General features: G+C 38.6%; 2 protein-coding genes across 2 annotated transcripts; both read left to right on the plus strand.

The window, feature by feature from the left end:
- Positions 1–413: 413 nt before the first annotated feature.
- LOC131821030 (olfactory receptor 51L1) lies at positions 414–1,370 on the plus strand. The gene has a single exon (XM_059156828.1). The coding sequence runs from the start codon at positions 423–425 to the stop codon at positions 1,368–1,370; it is 948 nt and encodes a 315-aa protein (XP_059012811.1). The 5' UTR covers positions 414–422.
- An 8,015-nt stretch (positions 1,371–9,385) lies between these two features.
- LOC131821041 (olfactory receptor 51G2-like) lies at positions 9,386–10,321 on the plus strand. Its single transcript, XM_059156832.1, has one exon. It carries the CDS (start codon positions 9,386–9,388, stop codon positions 10,319–10,321), a length of 936 nt encoding a protein of 311 aa, XP_059012815.1.
- The last annotated feature ends 13,032 nt before the right edge of the window (positions 10,322–23,353 follow it).

Here is a 23,353-nt window from a genome sequence, read left to right on the forward strand (position 1 = left end):
TTGTTATGAATTAAGAGACTGTGTAGAAGCAACAAAAGATAACTCAAGAACATCATTGACAGGAAACTTAATGCAAATTCATAAACATTTACTCTGTCTTTTCTATAGTTTTATTATTATAATGTTTGATAAAAATGTCTTTATCTACTCTTCTAATGCTTTAATTTTTAGTGTCCTCAGTGCAAATTCATCAGATTTATTGTCAGAGATGACCAGATTGTATGGTACACACTTTTTGCTCTGGAATTTGGTGCTCTACTGGGAACTGATTCTCATGTAAGAACCTTTAGAAGTACATCCTTCCTATCTCTGTGAGGTTAGAGGAAAGATACACTGTATCCTGATTGCACTGCTCATGTTCACATGGGATAATTTTGAAGGAAAAAAGAGAAAACATTCTTTACTGTTTGCCAAAGGTCACCATGGTGGTCTGGAGTAACAATAACACTATAGAGCCCATATTTATTCTGAGGGGATTTCCTGGATTGGAGTATGTCCATTCTTGGTTCTCAATCCCATTCTGTTTTGTGTACTTGGTAGCATTTATTGGTAATGTCACCATCCTCTCTGTCATTTGGATAGAGTCCTCACTCCACCAACCCATGTATTACTTCCTTTCCATCTTAGCACTGACTGACCTAGGTATGTCCATGTCCACACTTCCCACCATGTTTGCTGTGTTATGGCTGGATGCTCGGGAGATCCAGGCAAGTGCTTGCTATGCTCAGCTCTTCTTCATCCACACATTCACATTCCTGGAGTCCTCGGTGCTATTGGCCATGGCCTTCGACCGTTTTGTTGCTATCTGTCGTCCACTGCACTACACCACAATCCTTAACAACAGTGTAATAGGCAAGATTGGTTTGGCCTGCTTGCTAAGAAGCATGGGTGTTGTACTTCCTACACCTTTGCTCCTGAGACGTTATCACTACTGCCATGTCAATGTCCTTTCACATGCCTTTTGTTTGCACCAAGATGTTCTGAAATTATCCTGTTCAGATGCCAGAATCAGCAGTGTCTATGGACTATGCGTAGTTATCACCACACTGGGCGTGGATTCAGTCTTCATACTTCTTTCTTATGTTCTGATTCTGAATGCTGTTTTGGGCATCGCATCTCATGAAGAGCGGCATAAGGCCCTCAACACATGTGTGTCCCATATCTGCGTGGTGCTCATTTTCTTTGTGCCAGTTATTGGGGTGTCAATGGTCCATCGCTTTGGGAAACATCTGTCTTCCATAGTTCACCTTATCATGGCTGATATTTACCTGCTTTCCCCCCCAGTACTTAACCCTATTGTCTACAGTGTCAGGACAAAGCAGATTCGTCTAAGAATTCTTCGCAAGTTTGGACTAGGGAGGAGGTTTTAAATAACCTATATTCTCAAGATTTCCCACTGAAAAAATCTTGGGGCAGCTGTCTGAGTAGATGAGAAGTAAAATACTTGGGTCTTGGTCAACAGGTTAAATATATAATTCTTTCACTCCCTTGATATGTGATCTCAGTTAATCATCAACCCTTATGAGATTCAGATTTTTCATAACCAAATTGTGCTAAGTATGTTCTTTTCTATGCCCCAAATAATTGAGACTTACAAGGGACAATGTGTGTAAAAAAGATTACTTTTGAAAACTACAAAATTGTTGATATCATTAAATTATTACTATGAATGACAATAATAGAATTTTATTCATAAAATGTAGCTGTTTATATAATTTCTCATGTTTATGATGCAGGAACAAATCTCTCTCATTTGCCCATATTGTGTCTCTCAATGTCATATTTTTTAATGAAAAGATTTCTGACTTCTTGGGGCAAGTTTGGAAATTGAGTTTTTTGACAAAACTTTGAACTTCTACTGTGGCTGTTGGCTCTAAACTAAGTTTTCACCTCATCATCACACAGTGATAGGTCTTTTCTCCCCTGGCCGCTGCAGGTCTATCAGCTTCTTCAGTTTATCAGCAAATACTGAAGAAGACACATGGGAGTTGCTCCAGAAAGCCTGAGAGGCATATGTATAGATTCTTTGTTCAACAGCACAGAATTTCATGTCTTCCTCAGTGAGTAGGTTGGGAGTTGTGCAGAATAGCCATCATTATCTTTTAATAAAAATGTTCTCCTCTTGTTCTACATTTCTATGTAGATCTTTAGTATTATTGTCTTTCTCAGTTTCTTTATTGTCAATAACCTGTGACTTCTCTTTTTTCACTAATACGCTTTACACATATGCTTTCATTAGTGATATTTTACTATTTATCATGACTGCTACACTAACACATCACTCTCGGGCTGGCCACCCCCAACCATCATAAGTGTACTCATAAGTGTAAATGATATTGCCTATTTGTTCATCCAAGTAAAACATACTGAGAAAAATGAAATACATTTTGCGGCACTCACTGCTTGCAATACTGTGGATATGTAAAATATAGAATGCATGGTCTTAATGTTAAAGAATTAATGTTTAATAGCAGAGACACATTTATAAAAGGATTATTAAAGTTAACAGATGCTATCATTGAAATAAGTAAATAGTACAATATTGTTATTAAAGATTGAAGCAATTGACACTTTGGCTGTGTCTAGTGGGTCAAATTCATTCTTGCCATCTAGACTAAATGTGAAAGAAAGTGGTGTGCTGAAGCTAGCTTCTTTGGCTTATGAAAGCCAGTTGTGCAATATCTTGTTCCAAATCCATGTTCTATAAAACATTGGTAGTTTGAAACTGGTCATGATGGAAATACATTATGTATACATTATATAATACACAACAAAAATAGGTAAACACTATATACCAAAGCTTTTAAACATTTTCCTAGAGAGTTGGTTGTTAAGCATTTACCAGCACCCCATCGGGTAAGGTATTCCAGGAAGGGGAGGTAGAATGAAACAAAAAAAGACTGTAGAAAGAGTATGTGTTAGTAATATACCCCCATCTCCAGGAGAAACTTGAGACTTTCCCGAACTATCTCACATTTCCTAAGAAAAGAAATGACTCTGAAATGAGTTGTAATGGCCATGGATATGCTCCTGCCCAGATCCCACTTCAATAAACTATTTGTAGCCTCAGCTGCTGGAAGGGCCGTCAGTAAAGAGCCTTTGCCTTTTAGCCTCTTCAAGAATTTCCTCAGTTGCAGATATGAGCCTCACCCAAGGTCAGGACCTATCCAACCACTGAGATATAAGGTATAAATCCCTGACCTTTTTGGCCAGTGCAAAACAATTCACTTGGACAATTTTACCCCTAGAACCTTCTGTGGTATGGACCATAGATAGCATCAGATATGACTCACAGCTCAATTTCTCCTTCTGACAATTCTACTTCTATCCCTCTTCATCTTGGGGTGTTTATCCCAAGGACTCTCTATCTGAAACATATTGCAGACTAAATTTTATTTCAAAGTTTGCTTTCTTAGAAACCCTGGGATGAGAGGTTCCCAGAAAAACTGTGATAAAGATGAAAGATGAAATTTAATTCTCACAGAGACATCCTTGTGCAGGAAGGTGGAACAAAGTAAGAGCAAAGAGCCATGATTTTTTATTCTAAGCCTTAAGAAAAGGCTAAATTCAGTGTCTGAGCCTGGGAGAAGGTACATAATTCTTATTCCTCTACTCCTAAGCATTGTGTTTAAGTATAGACAGAAAAGGGTTGTGGAGGCTTCCATTTGGCTAGGTTGAGAAAAGGAAATTTCATCTGTTCTTGCATGCTTTCTACCTTATCCATTAGAGTTGTTAGCATGTTAATTAATAATAAGGTTTTTAAATTCCTGGTCTGATAATTCAACTATCCTTGTCATACTTAGTTCTGATGCTTGCTCTGTTTCTTCAAATTATATTTTCAGCCTTTTAGGAAGCTTCTTCCCTCCCCTAATAGCTGGACAGGATGTACCAAGTAAAAAGAACTACTTTAAATAGGGTTTTATTAATATACATGAAGATATGTGGGGGTAGGCAGAAGTATCCTATAGTCTTATGATTAAGTTTCAGTCTTTCAGTAAGACTATCTATACGCCTGAAATTTGAACTTCACAGCTGTTTCTTAGTTTGTTTTATTTTGTTTTGTTTTAATTCTCCTGCCTTAGATGAAATAGAATAGCTAGCATGGACAGGAGTTGGGTATTTCCATCTCCCACATGGACAAGCTAGAGAGGGCTGGAGTTGGGTATTTTGCTTTCCTAAGATCAGTTAGATGCTAATACTCTAGCAGGTTAGGCCCTGATTAACTAATTTCTCCTAAGGCCTTATGAAAATGAACAGAGAGCAATGGCATATTTCAAAATGGTGCCTTTCCCTTCTCCATGCTTGGAGCATGAGAAAAATTTTCTCCAGTGTTTCTGGAGGCAAATATCACGTTATTTTACTCTCCACCCTCTGCCATTATTGGGTCCCCCTGCGGATTTTAACTGTCAGACTTGTCCACGCTGAGGTTCCAGTAACCTATTAATTTGGTTCAGATTTTCCTACACTAGTGGTGTCTCCTGAAGCCATCTTTCTTGTGAGCCTCTACTCTGTAAGCTGTGACTCCCTATATTCCCTGACTCTCTGTTCTTGGTGGTGCTGTTTTGCCCTGTGTCCTTTCTCTCATGGATCCAAGAAGAGATGGTTGATTTTCAGTCTGTTCAGTTTTTTCCTCATTGTTAGGACATGAGGAACCAGAAGAAACTGGACATCAACTTTATTTTTGTTTTTAAAATCAGATCAAGACTTTTTTTAGTTTAATATGTTTTAATAAGGATTATCAGTATTAGTCAAATATTTTTCTTTATCAATCTACATTACCAAGTGATTTATCCCTTTTAGTCAGTATATTTTATATCTACTATACTCACTATATTTTCTATATATGCCTTATTCACTATATTACATATAGTTAATTATACTGTGTGATTTTTGCATGTAAAACAACTTTGATGCTTGACTTAAACAAGCAAAAAGGAGAAAATCATTTGTTACTCCAGACTGATGAAGAAAAATTATTTGACTAAATTTAATACTGATTATGTATTATCATAAAAATCCAACAGGATCAGAGTGTGTGTGTGTGTCTGTGCATGCGCACGCATGTGCATGTAGTCATTGGATTACAGTTATTAATATTTGGTTTCGAATTTCATAATCAATTTTGCAGAGTATTTTGCTCTTTGATATTTGTTTTCTGTGATGTCATTTTCTGGTAATGGCATACAGTTATACTTGCCTCATAAAAATCATGAAGAAGTGATCCCTCTTTTTATATTCTCTAGAAATACATATGTAGGATTTCTATTATTCTTCTTCTTTCTGTTTTAGTTACTCATTAAAAATGCTATCCGGGAGGGACCCGGGTGGCTCAGTGGGTTAAGCCTCTGCCTTCAGCTCAGGTCATGATCTTGGGGTCCTGGGATTGAGCCCTGCTCGGCAGGGAGCCTGCTTCCCCCTCTCTCTCTGCCTGCCTCTCTGCCTACTTGTGTTCTCCATCTCAAATAAATAAATGAAATCTTCAAACAAAAAGGCTATCTGGGCCTGGGATTTTCTTTCTATAAAACTTTCAAATAAGGTTTCAAGAAAGACATAAATTCCTGATAATCTGCAGAACACTAGTTTCAGATGGAAATTTCTGGGCCATTGTCCCTCAGATATTGGTTCTGTGTTGTTCTCTTCTCTCGTGTATCTTTAGAGCCTTTGAATGTCTCACATGTTAATTATTCTTTGGTCTATTTGTCTGTTTTTTATTTTCATCTTTTTTTTTTTTTTCCTTTTGGTGCCACATTAGAAGAAGGTTATTTCAGAGAAGGCTTGATCAAGGCACCAAATAAAGTGCAATGAGGAAAGAAGCTATGATTTATATTTCTAGTGCACTGAAGCCTGTGCCACAACTGACCTTCTGATGATACTTTAGAAGGAGGATCATCTGCTTCCAGACCACAATTGATCTTGGGTAACTGAAACCACATAAAGTGAAACCACTTTAAAGTAAGGAGGAACTATTGTAATTTTCCCAACATTCAACTGCTAGTAAATAACTGCTGCCTTTGTCTTTTATTCAGAGCACAGACTTTTTCTAGTACACTATTCTGACTAAATTCACTATTTTACTCCATCAGAGGATCCCAAGGACACTGCTCAGTTGCTAGCAAATCTGGAGTCCCAGTTTGGGAATTTGGCATAATCATCTCCTTTGTCTGAGCAGGAATAAAATCTCCAGTGGCATTTATCCTCTCTGAAGTTTACATTAAGAAAAAAAAAAAAAAGAATGTTCCTGAGGGGATAGCTAGTCAAGAGGGGCAATGCAGTTTAAAGTAGTTAAAGCCAAGAAGTGTAATATGGCTAAAGCACCTAGCTGGGTAGAGTCAGAGATGCTGAAAGCAAACATGTTATCTTGGCTCTGGAGTTGCTGAAGGAGAAACGGATGCCTCATTCAGGACCTCTATACTTTCCTTGGAGATCTACCTGCCATTGTGCTTTTTAGTCTTCTTTTATGTCCATATTCAGTGGATTTCTCTACCTGCAACAATTCCCTTGGCCTGGCAGAATGGAGTCCAGCAAATCTGTAGCAGGGTGGATGGCTGTCCACATTTGAGGACTCAGGTATGCCTAAAGGAAGGGTTCAAAAGTGAGCAAAATGGGCAAGAAATTATAAGTACTTAATACTTTGAAGAATCCAAGAAGTAGAAGGATAAGTCAAGATGTAAGACCAGTCTTTGCTCATGCAAATTCACAGCTTTAGGATAAGTCAGAGGTATAGAGTATCATTTCCCCCAAAGTGAGCCAGAGTATCATCTTCAAAGGCTGATCAAAAGAGCCCTAGGATGGGATACCATTGTAAACTCATCTCCAGATATAGGTAGTACACATGATAGGAACGACGTACTGAAACCTCTGTTCTTTGAAACATTGGTATCTGATATTAACTAAAAATTATACCATTAAAAATGATGATGATAGTGTTCATGGTGACTTGAGTACCTCCTCTATCTCATTCTCCCCTGTATCATACACTCTTGGCAGTATTATGGGCCAAAAAGAAATTTGACAAAATAGTTCTCAAGAGAAGCCCTGAAGTGTAGTGTCTTTATAAGTGATAACTTAGATACTCCAGGTCACACCTGCCTTTGGATTCCTGTTACACTTAAATTTGGTACACTTAAAATTGTGGGTACTTTGGTATCTCCATTAACATTTTGCTTCACTTAAGCCCAAATGTCTCAGACTCTGTGCAAGAACTTTAGCTACATTTTCTTACATAATCTCTTAAGTAAGGTAATATGGTTCCCAGATTTTATGCTCAAAGAAGTTTACTAATCTGTCCAAAGTGATAGAGATAGTGAATGACAGTTGTCATTAGACTTCCTCTGACTCTAGAAGAGTAACACTGAAAGCACCTGTCTACATCCAATAGACCCATTTTTGGAAGATGGATTATGAATATCCTACGTCAGAGGAGTCTTTAAATTGAAGTAATAGGAGAAAGTGATCTCAGAGGGAAGACTTGGCATATGTGGCCAGGATGAAGTCTCAAGATTTTGAAAGATTTGAGGCAGGGTGTCAAGGAAGAAGAAAATAAGTGTGCTCAACTGTCAACATGATGACAGTTACTGTTCAAGTGATGTTGAAGCAGACCAGAAGTTTGTGACTATAAAAAGCTAGGATAATTACAGAGGTGTATAAAGACCAGCATTGCCCAATATGTTATGAATAGTATAGTGTATACATCACAGGATGAGGATATGTAAAGCAGTTCTTCTCTTCATTGTTCTCTCTCCAAAAATGCAAGGAAGATGGTAGCAAAGTGGAAAATCTCCTGCGGTCATTGTAGGGGGTGAGGGAATTACTTATTTTTATTATGTCTGTCAGAGAAAACTATGGAATGTAATTGTATTGGTGGAGCAAGATACATTGGGGGTCACATGAATTTTGGAGAAACTGTGACATCAAATATGCTAAGTAGAAAAAGAATTTATGTTTAGTGTCCAAAGTAATGGGAATTGGGTGGCCATAATGTCTAAGTAATTAGTCTTTAGGGATCTTTTCTATAATGCCTCATCTTCCCCAGTCCCTGGTCACTTCTGCCTCTTATGTTCCCTACAGTGCATTCCATCTATTGGGACCTGAGCCCTGGGCACTAAAACTCTAACACTCTTAATATAAAATGTCAGGTGTTCTTTTTGTTATTGTTGTTTTCATTTTTTTAAGAATGCATTTCTGTGTATCCTTGCCCTATTAGGCATCATTCCAAATTTCCTTGAGTAGGAGTAATTTCCCTTTCCACAACTCCCTATGGAACCCAATATACCATTGCTCCCTTGACATGCATGCCTCAAATTTATCCTAATAAAATTAAATTAATCTTACCTGCTAGTTTCACAAGTTCTTCATGAGGTCCTCTTGAATTTTTGCTTGTTTGTTTCAATAGATGACACCACAGTCTACCAAATAATTGAAATTGCCTTGTTTTTTTTTCTTTTTCACATTCCTACCATATGATCATCAACCAGTATCTTTTCTCCCTATGCAACATTTATATCTATTTATCCTTTATCATCCCACATTTTACTTTCATCCACTTTTAAATATTACTATGATAACCTTCTAAAGGATTTCCCTGCCTTCTATTGCCAAACTTAGTCTATTCTTATCAATGATTCTAGTTTGATGGCAATATAATATAAATGTGGTCATACTGTTTACTTTTTATTAAAATGACTATATTGTGTCTTCTAAGATTAAGTCTAAGTTCTTTATATTTATACACAAATTCCTTCAAAATTCTGGTCCATTTCTATTCAATCTTCACTCTGATAACTATCTGAAAATCACCCTATCCTACTGTTTTGCTCAGTGGCATTCATTTACATGTATAATGCTAACATCTTTCTGCATTTACCTGGTTTTCAATCAGCATAGAATAGCCAACAAAGCTTTTTGTTCCCTTTATTTTATATTTGTCATTGAAGGCCTAATTCAAGACTGGGTTCAGATCTTGAATCAGGTCATAAATAAATAAATCTGCCTTCATTAAATCTTCCCTGACATCTCTGGGTCAAGTTAACTTCCTCTTTCTATGTTTTGTAGGCGTTTGTATTAAACTACTACGTTGATTTTAGATCTCTCCATTTACTAGGCTATAAGTATTTGAATTCTGTTTTTATATATTTCTCTACATTTCAGCATTTTAAGCAGTTTTCCTTTTATAAAATATATTCTCAATAAATGTACAGTGATGAAATAGATTAATTGGGAAGATAATAAATGTGGGTGGTAATTATATATAATGAACAAAGGAATGACTAGAAAGACTATGCAGAGCAGCATGCATCAGAGCATTGGTTCTTCTTGCAATATTGACTGTACATGAATTGTTGCAGGTTCTTGTCTTCCCACTTAGATTGAGGGCACCTCCATCACCATGATGTCTGTCTTCAATAGCTCTGTCTTGTACCCTCGCTTCCTCCTGACAGGCTTCTCAGGCCTTGAAAGCAGATATAGCTTGATTTCCATCCCCATCTTTTTGGTTTATGCCGCCTCAATATCGGGAAACATTACCATTCTGTTTATCATCAGAACTGAGCCTTCCCTCCACCAACCAATGTACTACTTTCTATCAATGCTGGCTCTTACTGACCTGGGCCTATCCACAACTACCTTACCTACAATGTTCAGCATCTTCTGGTTCCATGCCCGGGAGATCTCCTTTAATGCTTGCCTGATCCAGATGTACTTCATTCATGTTTTCTCAATTATTGAGTCAGCTGTGCTGTTGGCCATGGCCTTTGACCGCTTGGTAGCAATCCGAGAGCCCCTGCGCTATGTGGCCATTCTAACCAATGGTGTAATCATTGGAATTGGGTTGGCAATTGCTGGAAGGGCCTTGGCTCTGGTCTTTCCAGCTTCCTTCCTCCTAAAGAGGCTTCAATATCATCCTGTCAATATTCTCTCCTACCCATTCTGCCTACACCAGGACCTCATAAAAACAACTGTATCCAGCCGTCAAGTGAGTAGCATCTATGGCCTCATGGTGGTCATTTGCTCCATGGGACTTGATTCACTGCTTCTTCTCCTCTCCTATATCCTCATCCTTGGCACAGTATTGAGTATAGCCTCCAAGACAGAGAGGATGAAAGCCCTCAACACCTGCATCTCCCACATCTGTGCCATACTCACTTTCTATATACCAATGATTGGGCTCTCTATGATCCGTCGCTATGGGCAGAATGCTTCCCCAATTGTCCATGTGCTCATGGCCAATGTTTACTTGCTGGTCCCACCCCTAATGAACCCCATTGTCTACAGTGTCAAGACCAAGCAAATTCGTGATAGAATCCTCCGGAAATTCAAGAAATAGAAAGTTTAAGTGAGAGAGAACCTAAAAGACATATTTCTTCCCCTTCTCCTTTATATTTATGAGAGTATTTCATATTAATGTTGAATTTTGAATTAAATTTTGCTAATAATATTTTAATTTCAAGTTGATAGATATAAACCTCAATAGCAGTAAAATATGTATTTTCAGTATAGAGAATAAAGACATGGTTTTGTTTTGTCTTTATGTTGATAACTAGGGAATATGGTCACTAAACCTAAGTTAGGTCCTTCTTACCAAAATTATGATTTTTCTTTTAATAATTAGCAATAAATGTTTGGGAAACTAAGAGTCATGAAGTCAACAGTCTAATGAAGTTGTTCATTAACTTTCAGAGGTTCCTCAATTTCTGAAGAATAGATTTTAAGATGGCTTTTGATCTATCAGTTACTGAAAGAGTGCTGTTAGAGCTTCCAAATATGAGTGGATTTTTCTATTTTTCTTCATCATTCATCAGTTTTTACCTCAGGTATTTTGATTCTCTTTTGTTGGGTGCATAGATATTAAGATTTGTTATGTCTCTTGGAATTCACTTTATTAAATATAATGCCCTTTATCCTTGATAGCTTTTCTCACTTTAAAGATTGTCTTTTCTGAAATTAATATAGCTTCTCTAGTGTTTTTTGTTTGTTTTTACTAATGTTACCATGTTATATCTATCTCCATCCTTTTACTTCAATATATATTTTAGGTGACTAGGTTGCTAAATACTGTATTTTTTAAAATGTTAACAGCTTTCTGAGATATAATTCACCTACATATAATCCATTCAATTAAAGTATGTAATTTGGGGTGCCTGGGTGTTGCAGTGTTAGGTGTCTGACTCTTGATTTCTTCTCAGGTCATGGTCTCAGGGTTGTGAAGATCGAGCCTGACCTTGGGTTCTGGGCTCAGCGAGAAGTCTGCTTGAGATTTTTTTCTTCCTCTGCTCTTCCTCCCAACTCATGGGCATGTGTGTGCTTTCTCTCCCTGTATCAAATAAATAAATAAATACATACATAAAGTCTTATTAAAAAATAAAGTATAAGATTCAGTGTTTTAAGATACATTTATAGGGAAACTTTTCAAGATGGCAGAGAAGTAGGAGACTTTAGTTTTGTCTGGTCTCAGGAATTCAGCTAGATAGCTATCAAAACATTCTGAACACCTGTGAACTCAACCAGACACCTAAGAAAAGAATTCCTGCAAGTCTGCAAATAGAAAAGTGATGATTACTTTCTGGAAGAATGACAAGATGGAAAAACTCACCTCAAAAAAGAGAACAAGGGGCAGTAATGACTGCCAGGGACCAAATCAGTACAGATATAAGTAAGATATCAGAACTGGAATTTAGAATGATTATAAAGCCATTAGCTGAGCTTGAAAAAGCATAGAAGACACTAGAGAATCCCTTTCCAGAGAAATAGAAGAACTGAAATCTAAGCAACTTGAAACCAAAAGGCTATTCATGAGATGCAATTAAAAATGGAGGCTTTAACTCTGGAAAACAGCATGGAGGTTCCTCAAAAAGTTGACAGTAGAGCTACCCTATGACCCAGCAATCATATTACTGGGTATTTACCCTAAAGATACAAATGAACTGATCCGAAGGGGAATGTGCACTGGAATGTTTATAGCAGTAATGTCCACAATAGCCAAACTATGGAAAGAACCTAGATGTCCATCAACGGATGAATGGATAAAGAAGATGTGGTATATATACAATGGAATACTATGCAGCCATAAAAAGAAATGAAATCTTGCGATTTGCAATGATGTGGATGGAACTAGAGGGTATTATGCTGAGTGAAATAAGTCAATCAGAGAAAGACAATTATCATATGATCTCTCTCATATGAGGATTTTGAGATGCAGGACAGGGGGTTGTCAGGGGTAAGAAAGGAAAACTGAAAAAGGATGGGATCAGGAGGGATACACACCATAAGACTCTTTTTTTAAAAAAATGTTTTAAGTTTTTATTTTCAGCATAACAGTATTCATTATTTTTGCACCACACCCAGTGCTCCATGCAATCCGTGCCCTCTATAATACCCACCACCTAGTACCCCAACCTCCCACCCCCCCGCCACTTCAAACCCCTCAGATTGTTTTTCAGAGTCCATAGTCTCTCATGGTTTACCCCCCTTCCAAATTCCTCCAACGCCCTTCTCCTCTCTAAATCCCCATGTCCTCCATGCTATTTGTTATACTCCACAAATAAGTGAAACCATATGATAATTAACTCTCTCTGCTTGACTGATTTCACTCAGCATAATCTCTTCCAGTCCCGTCCATGTTGCTACAAAAGTTGGGTATTCATCCTTTCTGATGGAGGCTTAATACTCCATAGTGTATAAGGACCACATCTTCCTCATCCATTTGTCCGTTAAAAGGCATCTTGGTTCTTTCCACAGTTTGGCAACCGTGGCTATAAACATTGGGTACAGATGGGCCTTCTTTTCACTACATCTGTATCTTTGGGGTAAATATCCAGGAGTGTAACTGCAGGGTCATAGGGAAGCTCTAGTTTTAATTTCTTGAGGAATCTCCACACTGTTTTCAAAAGTGGCTGGACCAACTTGCATTCCCACCAACAGTGGAAGAGGGTTCCCCTTTCTCCACATCCCCTCCAACATATGTTGTTTCCTGTCTTGTTAATATTAACCATTCTAACTGGTGTAAGGTGATATCTCAATGTGGTTTTAATTTGAATCTCCCTGATGGCTAGTGATGATGAACATTTTTTCATGTGTCTGATAGCCATTTGTATGTCTTCATTGGAGAAGTGTCTGTTCATATCTTCTGCCCATTTTTTAAAAAAGATTTTATTTATTTGACAGATAGAGATCACAACTAGGCAGAGAGGCAGGCAGAGAGAGAGGAGGAAGCAGGTTTCCTGCGGAGCAGAGAGCCTGATGCGGGGCTCAATCCCAGGACCCTGGGATCATGACCTGAGATGAAGGCAGAGGCCTTAACCCATTGAGCCACCCAGGGGCCCCCTTTTTGCATTCTTTGATATGATTGTCTGTTTTGTGTGTGTTGAGTTTGAGGAGTTCTTTATAGATCCTGGATATCAACCTTTTGTCTGTACTGTCATTTGCAAATATCTTCTCCCATTTCGTGGGTTGCCTCTTTGTTTTTTTGACTGTTTCCTTTGCTGTGCAGAAGCTTTTGATTTTGATGAAGTCCCCAAAGTTAATTTTCACTTTTGTTTCCTTTGCCTTTGGAGACATATCTTGAAAGAAGTTGCTGTGGCTGATATCGAAGAGATTACTGCCTATGTTCTCCTCTAGGATTCTGATGGATTCCTGTTTCACGTTGAGGTCTTTTCTCCATTTTGAGTTTATCTTTGTGTACGGTGTAAGAGAATGGTCAAGTTTCATTCTTTTACATATAGCTGCCCAGTTTTCCCAGCACCATTTATTGAAAAGACTGTCTTTTTTCCACTGTATATTTTTGTCCTCTTTTGTCGAAGATTATTTGCCCAAAGAGTTGAGGGTCCATATCTGGGATCTCCTGTTCAACATCGTATTAGAAGTCCTAGCAACAGCAATCAGACAACAAAGAGAAATAAAAGGTATCCAAATTGGCAATGAAGAAGTTGAAAGACCCCTCTCCCCTTGCTGAAGGCTTGATTAAGTAACCTATTGTCCCCATAGCCGGATGGCAACCCATACCAGGATGTCTATGGTCAACTGGCCTCTCAAAAGGGAAGACAAATGAGGAGCAGAGTGACCTGGGACTTTCCAGAGTGCTGAGCCAAGGCCCACCAGAACAAACCGTTGTGTCCTTGCCTTAAACCCAGTGCCTGACAATGCTTGATTTATCAATCAGATTCCTGTAACCATGCATCTGCTTCTGTAAGCTCGCTTCCCGCCACCCCAACCCTGCCCTATATAATCTGCTCCCCAACCTAGCCCGGAGCGCTCAGCCCACAAAGGCTGATGCGTCCGCAGGCGCCTGTGTAACCAATAAACCTCTTGCAATTTGCATCCAGTGGAGGCGTGCTGTTTGATTCTTGGGTGCGGCTCCAGGGTCTTTCATTTGGAGATCCCACCGAGATCTCTTGAAGTCCCACCCAAGACTCTAGCCGGTCCCCACCGGAAGGTAAGCTGGCCAGTATCCGTGTCTCTGTCATCCATGTCTCTGTCTCTCTGTTTGTCTGTTTTTCTGTTCCGTACAACAATGTTGTTGCTCCGTATTTTTGGGCAGGCTGAGAAGGAGTTGACGAACTCAGACTTCTCCCCTGCTGCAACCGAGGGACGCCTCGGGGGTTTCAGTTTACTTCAGGGGACGCCTTGGGGTTTCCAAAGAGGGCCATTATCTTGGGCCACCTGTCGGTCAGAGAGGATCTCACGTTCCTCCTGACCATAACCCATAGTCTCGATTTCTGAACCGAACCCGCACAGCAATTTCTATTTTTGTCTCTTGTGTCCAGTCTGTCCTGTCAACGTCCTAAGTGTCTATATGATCTTTGTATCAGTTATGAAGGTAATTCTGTTTAGGGAAAAATGTCTGATCCGTTTGAATCTGAGGAATGCCTGACTATATGAATGTTTATGTGGCTCCACTGCCTTTGGCTACGGAGTCTGAGTGGGCTGTACCCTGAGTCTCGCGGAGCATCATACAGCATAACGGTCATCTACTCCATGGAGTAGCCTGGTCCAGGGTTTATATGGATAGACCTTAGCTAAGATGCTCCTAAGTTCCCACAAGGGACGCGAGCAGGACAGCACCTGAAAGGTCCCCCTCCCCTTGTCTGCAACATCATACATATCGGAAGGAAATATAAATGATAGGTATTAAGAACTAAAACCAGATTCAGTGAGTCAGCTAGTAAATTTCCTCCTGACATATTGGATAATAATTATGTAAATAAGCCTTCTTTTAGTAAACCCAGGTTGCTGGGCCATCCCTAGCAAAGGGGACTCTGGCTTTATTTCTCTCTGTTTCTCCTAATAGATGTGGGAGCTTCTCCCTCACTCACTTCCTATGTTGATGGCTATAACTGAAGCCAACTGGGGTTGGTCTGACTCGGGACAGAGACTATAGGGAATATTCCCAAGCAGCTGCCGAAACTCTTTGTTTCGGGGAGGTTTCCCTGTGTTCTCTGTCCTGACTTGGACTGCCTAACCCCTCCCCCCTGGCTAATGAAAAAGCATGGCATCTGCTCCTCTGTTGGGGCTTAGGAGCTCCAAAACTGGGAATCCTTTCTCTGCCTCCTGGCAGCACTTTGTTTCTTCTGTTTCCCTCTTCTCCTATTTCTGCACCAATGTGTGTGCAGCCTGCATGACTGGCCTCTAGATTATGCACCACAGCTCCTTCTCTCTTCACTGTCAAGGAGCAAGAAGAGCACCCCCTGGACCTAACACCCCCCCACTCCAGATCTTCCCAACCATGTCTTAGGTAAACATTCAAAGTGGAGTGGGTCCAGGTGGAACGTAAATCAATGTTGGAACTAAGTTAAATTTGTTGGTTTAATTAAAATAAGACCTGTCTTTTAAGTTATCAGCAGTAAATGTGAAACTTCGAAGTTTACTGAAGGTCAAATAAGCTCATGTTATTTATTAAAATTTGTTGGCAAAGAAATAACTAAACTGATGATTAATTGTCTGTCTCAAAGTTCTAATGGGTAATTGCTGAAGTAGCTTTCAAAGTCTTTGGTAACCTGAAAGTTTTAAAGTGTTGCTTGGATGACAAATGGAATTGAATTATGAACATCTAGGTCTTAACCAAACAGGATAAAATGCTAAGTCATTAATTACTAGTTGTAGGTTTGTGCTTTTGAATTCTTACTGCAAAGAAACTAAGAATATTTAAATCTGCTGGTAAACTTGTTTTCCACTTAACTGATTCATAAATTTGCCACCTGAAGAATTCTGTTGTAACAGTTCACAATTAGTTAATAACTAAAGGTGTTTCTAAGAATACAAAGTTCTGCTTAGTATAACTAAGACTAATGGAAATAAGGAAAACTCTGTATGTAAAAAAAATAGAAAATATGTAAGAAAAATTTAAAGAATAAAAATACATTTTGTTAAAGGTAATTTTATCCTAAATGAGATAATGTTTAAAAGAAAATGGCTTGGGACAAAACCTGAATGCAAAGGAAAGTTATAGATAGTCAGGACAGACTAAGATAGACTAAATAAATGGGTTTTAAAGGTACATTACATTAGTATAAGACTGAAATTCTCTGTTCAAAGGATAAAGTTTTCTTAGATTAATTGATCTCCTGTTATAAGAATGTAAGTGATTTTCTCTTTGCCTGCCCAGAAAAACCAGTTTCTATGCTTTGTTTTATCAGATATTTAACATCCCTATTATATTTAGGCATGTGCTTCAAAACTTTCTAAGATCTTAGCAAATGTTGACAAGATTTAAATTGTAAATCTCTTTGACTCAGGTTTTTCCTTGGTATGTGAAATTGCTCGTGAAATACTACTGAACCGATGATAAACCTTGGATTACATTTGGGAAAACACTATAACTATTCTAGAGATTCTATGCACTTCCTAAAGTTTTAATGTTTTGAGAGATAATCGCTTAATACTGTAATTATGGAAATGTTATGAATCACAAAAATAACCTGATTTCCTTGCAGCTAAATTGTAAACTCCTGTGTCTCTTTAGCTTTAACCATATCCATTCTGAGTTTTTATAATTGTTTTAATTCTCTTGTAAAATGAGTTTTATTTTCAAGGAGATTCCTATAAAGGACTTTCAGGACAAATACAGATATTTGATATACTTGAAAATCCTAAAACTGAAATGGGTAAAAATTTCCAAAACTGACTAAAGCCGCATTCACCAGATTTGGTAACACGGGACTAAATGAACTAAAAAATTATAATGTTATATCTCTTAATGTTTTGTCTTACTTTAAACATTGCTGGTTCTTTCTAATGTTTGCTCTTCCAGACTAGGGATACTTCCTCCTAGTTATCTGTAACTTATAGAGATGTAAAAGTGCTCATTTATAAAAGAGCTTAAAGCATTCAAGCTTTTCTCTCTATCTGAACCCTCTGAAACCAAAAGGTCTCAGTAAGTAAGCATTCTTCCATGGCAATCAGTCATTTGCATAAGTCCAATAAGAATCTGTTCTCCTTATAACAGGAAAGAATTGGAAACACGGGTTATTTTACCAAGGCTTTGACTGGAATGTCATATTTGAAAAGACTCGGATATGACTAGACAGTTTAAAGAAACTAAGGTTGACTATATAAAACCTGGAGCCATAAAGCCCCTTGGGACTGTTGGCCTGATACCTTATCTTGCTTACAGAGTTCCCAGAAGCCTCACCAGGTAAGTAAAGAATGTCACTCCTTGGTAGGTGCGGTCTCAGAAGAGGAATTCGCCCACTGAGGAATTCGCTCAAATCCACAGGTATTGCAGGCATGCCTGATGGCCAATACAGGGCTTGGCTTCTGGCCCGGAGAGGCTACTAAAGTTCAACCTAGAGATTCCTTATTAAAAGTTCCAGCAAAGCAGATGCTAAAAGATCTATTGATCACACTCATTGTTCTTGCTGAGCTTATGTAAATAATAGGCCAAGTTTGTTAAAACTGAACTTGTTTCACAAGTGAATTAGTCCTGATTTGGCTATCTCTGTAAATGAGGGTTATTTTAGAGAGAAAAATTCTGTTTTAATAACACACCTTTATGGATGTTAAATTCTAGATTTGATTGTCTTTAAATGTTTGTTTATCTAAGCTAAACAATTTGAGGTAAACTTCAGAGAAGTTGTACAATAGCTTCTTAAGTCAATCTTGTTATTTTGTGGGGATATTAGCAGACCCCACGACACATGATTAAACAACTGGAATAATGAAATTGCCTAAAAGCCAGCATACCACACTCTTCTCCCACTTGACAATGATCCTCTGTAATCAGGATATTGTTAAGGTTGGACCACTCAAAGGTCTTCTTATTGGTTTCATCCCTTAGTCATATTTATCTAGAGGCCACCTCCGTTGAGGTGCAATTGCAAACAGATGCTCTAGCAAAACCTAAAACAGCCCTCATAAAAGAGCCTCAAAGCTCACTATGGGACAGTCCCTAACTGTAATAATGTCACATCAGGTCCAGATTTGTCTTAGTAGCCAAAGGCCACCAATGGATTATGGAGGCCGACTTATTAAATACTGGGCTACACTAACAGAGATGCCAGAAATAAAACTTAAAATTTGTCAAACTTTAAACCTAGTTACCTGTATGCCTGAACCTGACCACTGTACTTCTTTCTCTATACAGCAAAAATGTTCAGAGATTATTAATCTAGCTTATTCTATATGGCCAGGTTTAAGATGCCCCTGTTAAAATTACGAATGACAGTTGGTTTTCTGATGAAATAGTTTTCATAGAAAGAAGAAGAAAAGTTAGGTGTGCCATAATGCTCACTAGCACTTTGCAATTGCCAAAGCCTAAGAATTAACATTTATACTGATTCCAAATATGCCTTCCTGGTACCACATGCCCATGGAGCTATTTGGAAGGAAAGGGGATTTTCCTGGAATCATGGGCACATTACTAAAACCATTACAACTCCTGCTAATCTCCCCAACTTGAAACAAAGATGAACACAATCTGTTTTTAAATGGTATGATCACTTAGCATCCATTTTTGTTCCATCTGCGGGACTAGGGGATGTCATGTGGCATGTAAAAGTCCTTAATAAATATACTACAAAGGCACTCAATGATTCACTAAATAGCATCTCCCAGCTTAATACCAAAGTGTCACAGATACGCAAGGCAGTCCTACAAAATAGGATGGCCTTAGATGTCCTGACAGCAGTCCAGGGTAGCACATGTGCAATTATCAAGACAGAATGTTGTGTGTACATCCCAGACTATCACAAAAATGTCACAGGACTAATAAAAGATATAAATACCCAAATTAAGGCCTACAAGATCCTTCTCTCTCTCTCAGTAAATGGTTAAGTTCCTGGTTTGGAGGAGGGCTATGGCCGAATCTCCTTTTCGGGCTTCTCATTCTTATCGCTTTTTTAACCTTAATATGTTGCTTTGTTCCATGTTTCTCTACTTGGTGCCGAGACTCCATTGCTACAATGACTACACCACGACAGACGATCCCTGTCGCGCGCAAGGACACCTCTTTACTGTCAGCGCTGGATTCAACTGCCTCCACCTTTCGAAAGTCCCTTATACATTCCTACCCTGATCAATATTGACCCCAGTAGGTAGGGACAGCTCTACACCCCTATTCAGCACGAAGAAGTTATAGAAGATGAGACCTTCCACCTTCACCCGCTCCCCTCCATATATGTAGCATTCCTCAGGCACCCCTGACTGCCATAAAATGATAAATAGTTGACTTGCTGAGATCACTATCCTGCAAGACAGGAGCCTCCCTTGGTTTGCAAATGTCCTTGAGATTACAACAAAGAAGTTACCTTATCAATAACCCAATTTTCAATTGGCCCTTGTATCTTAAATAAACTCATACAGTTTATAAAAGGTCGCCTGTCAGTAATCCAGACAATGGTGCTGACGCAGCAATATCAACTAATTAAACAAACCGGCTCTCAAACTGACTTGCTTCATAAACAAAGTGAATGGATATAAGATTCTATCCATGATAAAAAAAGGGGGGAATGAAAGACCCCTCTCCCCTTGCTGAAGGCTTGATTAAGTAACCTATTGTCCCCATAGCCGGATGGCAACCCATACCAGGATGTCTATGGTCAACTGGCCTCTCAAAAGGGAAGACAAATGAGGAGCAGAGTGACCTGGGACTTTCCAGAGTGCTGAGCCAAGGCCCACCAGAACAAACCGTTGTGTCCTTGCCTTAAACCCAGTGCCTGACAATGCTTGATTTATCAATCAGATTCCTGTAACCATGCATCTGCTTCTGTAAGCTCGCTTCCCGCCACCCCAACCCTGCCCTATATAATCTGCTCCCCAACCTAGCCCGGAGCGCTCAGCCCACAAAGGCTGATGCGTCCGCAGGCGCCTGTGTAACCAATAAACCTCTTGCAATTTGCATCCAGTGGAGGCGTGCTGTTTGATTCTTGGGTGCGGCTCCAGGGTCTTTCAAAGTCAAACTTTGTCTCTTCACAGATGATATAATTCTTTATAAGGAAAACCCAAAAGACTCCACCCCCAAACTACTAGAACTCATACAGCAATTCAGTCATGGGGTAGGATACAAAGTTAATGTACAGAAGTCAGTGGCTTTCTTATACTCTAACAATGAAAATACAGAAAGGGAAGTTAGAGAATCAATTCCATTTACTATAGCACCAAGAACCATAAGATAACTGGGAATAAACCTAATCAAAGAGGTAAAGGATCTGTACTCAAGGAACTACAGAAGACTCATGAAAGAAATTGAGGAAGATACAAAAAGATGGAAGACCATTCCATGCTCTTGGATCGGAAGAATAAACATTGTTAAAATGTCTATACCGCCTTGAGCAATCTATGCTTTTAATGTCATTCTGATCAAAATTCCACCTGTATTCTTCAAAGAGCTGGAGCAAATAATCCAAAAATTTGTATGGAATCAGAAGAGACCCCGAATTGCTAAGGAAATGTTGAAAAACAAAAATGAAACTGGTGGCATCACATTACCTGATTTCAAGCTTTATTACAAAGCTGTGATCACCAAGACAGCCTGGTACTGGCATAAAAACAGACACATAGACCAGTGGAACAGAGTAGAGAGCCCAGATATGGACCTTCAACTCTATGGGCAAATAATCTTTGACAAAACAGGAAAAAATATACAGTGGAAAAGAGACAGTCTTTTCAAATAATGGTGCTGGGAAAGCTGGACAGCTATATGTAGAAGAATGAAACACGACCATTCTCTTACACCATGGAGAAAGATAAACCATAAGACTCTTAATCTCAGAAAACAAACTGAGGTTTGCTGGGGGCTGGGAGGGAGGAATAGGGTTGCTGGGATATGGACACTGAGAAGGGTATGTGCTATGGTGAGTGCTGTGAAATGTGTAAGTCTGATGATTCACAGACATGTACCCCTGAGGCAAATAATACATTATATGTTAATTAAAAAATGGAGGCTCTAACTTCTAGGATAAATGAGAAAGAAGAGAGAATTAGTGATAGAGAAGACCAAATGATGAAGAATAAAGAAGCTGAGAAAAAGAGAGATAACTATAGGATCACTAGGGGAGAATTTGAGAGATAAGTGATACCATAAAGTAAAAAACACTATTAGAATAATTGGGATCTCAAAGAAGAAAGAAAGAGAGGGACAGGAAAGTATCCTGGAACAAATTATAGCAGAGAACTTCCCAAATCTGGGGAAAGTAACAGGGATCCATGTCCAGGTAGTACAGAGAACCCCCCTGAAAATAAAATAAGCCAATACCCTGACATATAATAGTGAAACTGGACTATCTCAAAGACACACAGAAAATCCTGAAAGCAGCTCAGGACAAGAGGTCTATGGGTAGAAACACTAGATGGGCAGCAGACCTATCCACAGAGACCTGGCAGGCCAGAAGAGACTGGCATGATTTATTCAGGATGCTAAATGAGAAAAATATGCAGCCATGCATACTCTGTCCAGCTGGGGTGTCATTTAAAATAGATGGAGTGACAAAAATGTTTCCAGGACAAATAAAAACTAAAAGAAGTTGTGATCACCAAATCAGACCTACAAGACATATGAAAAGGGATTCTCTAAGCAAAGAGAGAGTCCAAAAGTAACATAGACCAGAAAGTAACAGAGACAATATACAGGAATAATCACTTTACAGGTAATACAATGACACTAAATTAAGTGGGATAAATGCACCAATCAAAAGACACAGGGTATCAGATTGAATAAAAAAGCAAGACACATCAATATGCTGTCTGCAAGAGATGCATTTAAATCCAAAGACACCTCCAGATTGAAAGTGAGGGGGGTGGAAAGCCATTTATCATGCTAAAGGCCATCAAAAGAAAGCTGGAGTGGCAATTCTTATATCAGACAAATTTTATTTTAAGCCAAAAACTGTAATAAGATATGAGGCAGGACACCCACTATATCATAATTAAAGAGTTTATCCAACAAGAAGATCGAACATTGTAAATATGTATACCATTAACATGGGGCCAGTCAATTGTATAAGCTAATTAATAACAAAATTAAAGAGACATATTGAAACTAATATGAAATAATGAGGGAATTTAACACCCTACTCACTGCAATAGACAGATAATCTAAGCAGAAGATCAACAAAGAAACAAGGGTTTTGCATGAAATACTGGACCAGATAGACTTCATAGATATATTCAGAATATTACACCCTAATGCAACAGAATACACATTCTTCTCCAGTTCACATGGAACATTCTCCAGAATAGACCACATAATGGTCACAAATCAAGTCTCAACTGGTACCAAAAATTGGGGTCACACCCTGCATATTTTCAGACCACAATGCTTTGAAACTGGAAGTCACAAGAGGGAATTTGGTAAGAACTCAAATACATAGAGGCTAAAGAGCATCCTACTAATAAATGAAAGGTTCAACCAGGAAATAAAGAAGAATTAAATAAAATTAATGGAAACAAATGAAAATGAAAACATAACTGTTCAAAATCTTTGCAATGAAACAAAGGCAGTCCTAAGAGAGAAGTATATAGCAATACAAGCTCTTCTCAAGAAACAAGAAAGTTCTCAAACACACAATCTAACCTTACACCTAAAAGATCTGGAGAATGAACACCAAATAAAGCCTAAACCTAGCAGAAGAAGAGAAGCAATAAAAATTGGAGCAGACTTCTTGCTAGACATATCTCCAAAGGCAAGGGAAAGAAAGGCAAAAATGAACTATTGGGGCTTCATTAAGATAAAAGCTTTTCCACAGCAAAGGAAGCAGTCAACAAAATCAAAAAACAACCTACAGAATGAAAGATGATATTTGCAAATGGTATAATGAGATAAAGGGTTAGTGTCCAAAATCTATAGAGAGCTTATCAAACCAAACACCCAAGGAACAAATAATCGAATCAAGAAATGGGCAGAGGGCCCCTGGGTGGCTCAGTGGGTTAA

This window comes from Mustela lutreola, chromosome 1 (assembly GCF_030435805.1).
Source record: "Mustela lutreola isolate mMusLut2 chromosome 1, mMusLut2.pri, whole genome shotgun sequence".
Classification (NCBI taxonomy): domain Eukaryota; kingdom Metazoa; phylum Chordata; class Mammalia; order Carnivora; family Mustelidae; genus Mustela; species Mustela lutreola.

Bases quoted from the DNA above. Each gene is read 5' to 3' on its own strand.
- LOC131821030 (XM_059156828.1), top strand. From the start codon at position 423: ATGGTGGTCTGGAGTAACAATAACACTATAGAGCCCATATTTATTCTG.
- LOC131821041 (XM_059156832.1), top strand. From the start codon at position 9,386: ATGATGTCTGTCTTCAATAGCTCTGTCTTGTACCCTCGCTTCCTCCTG.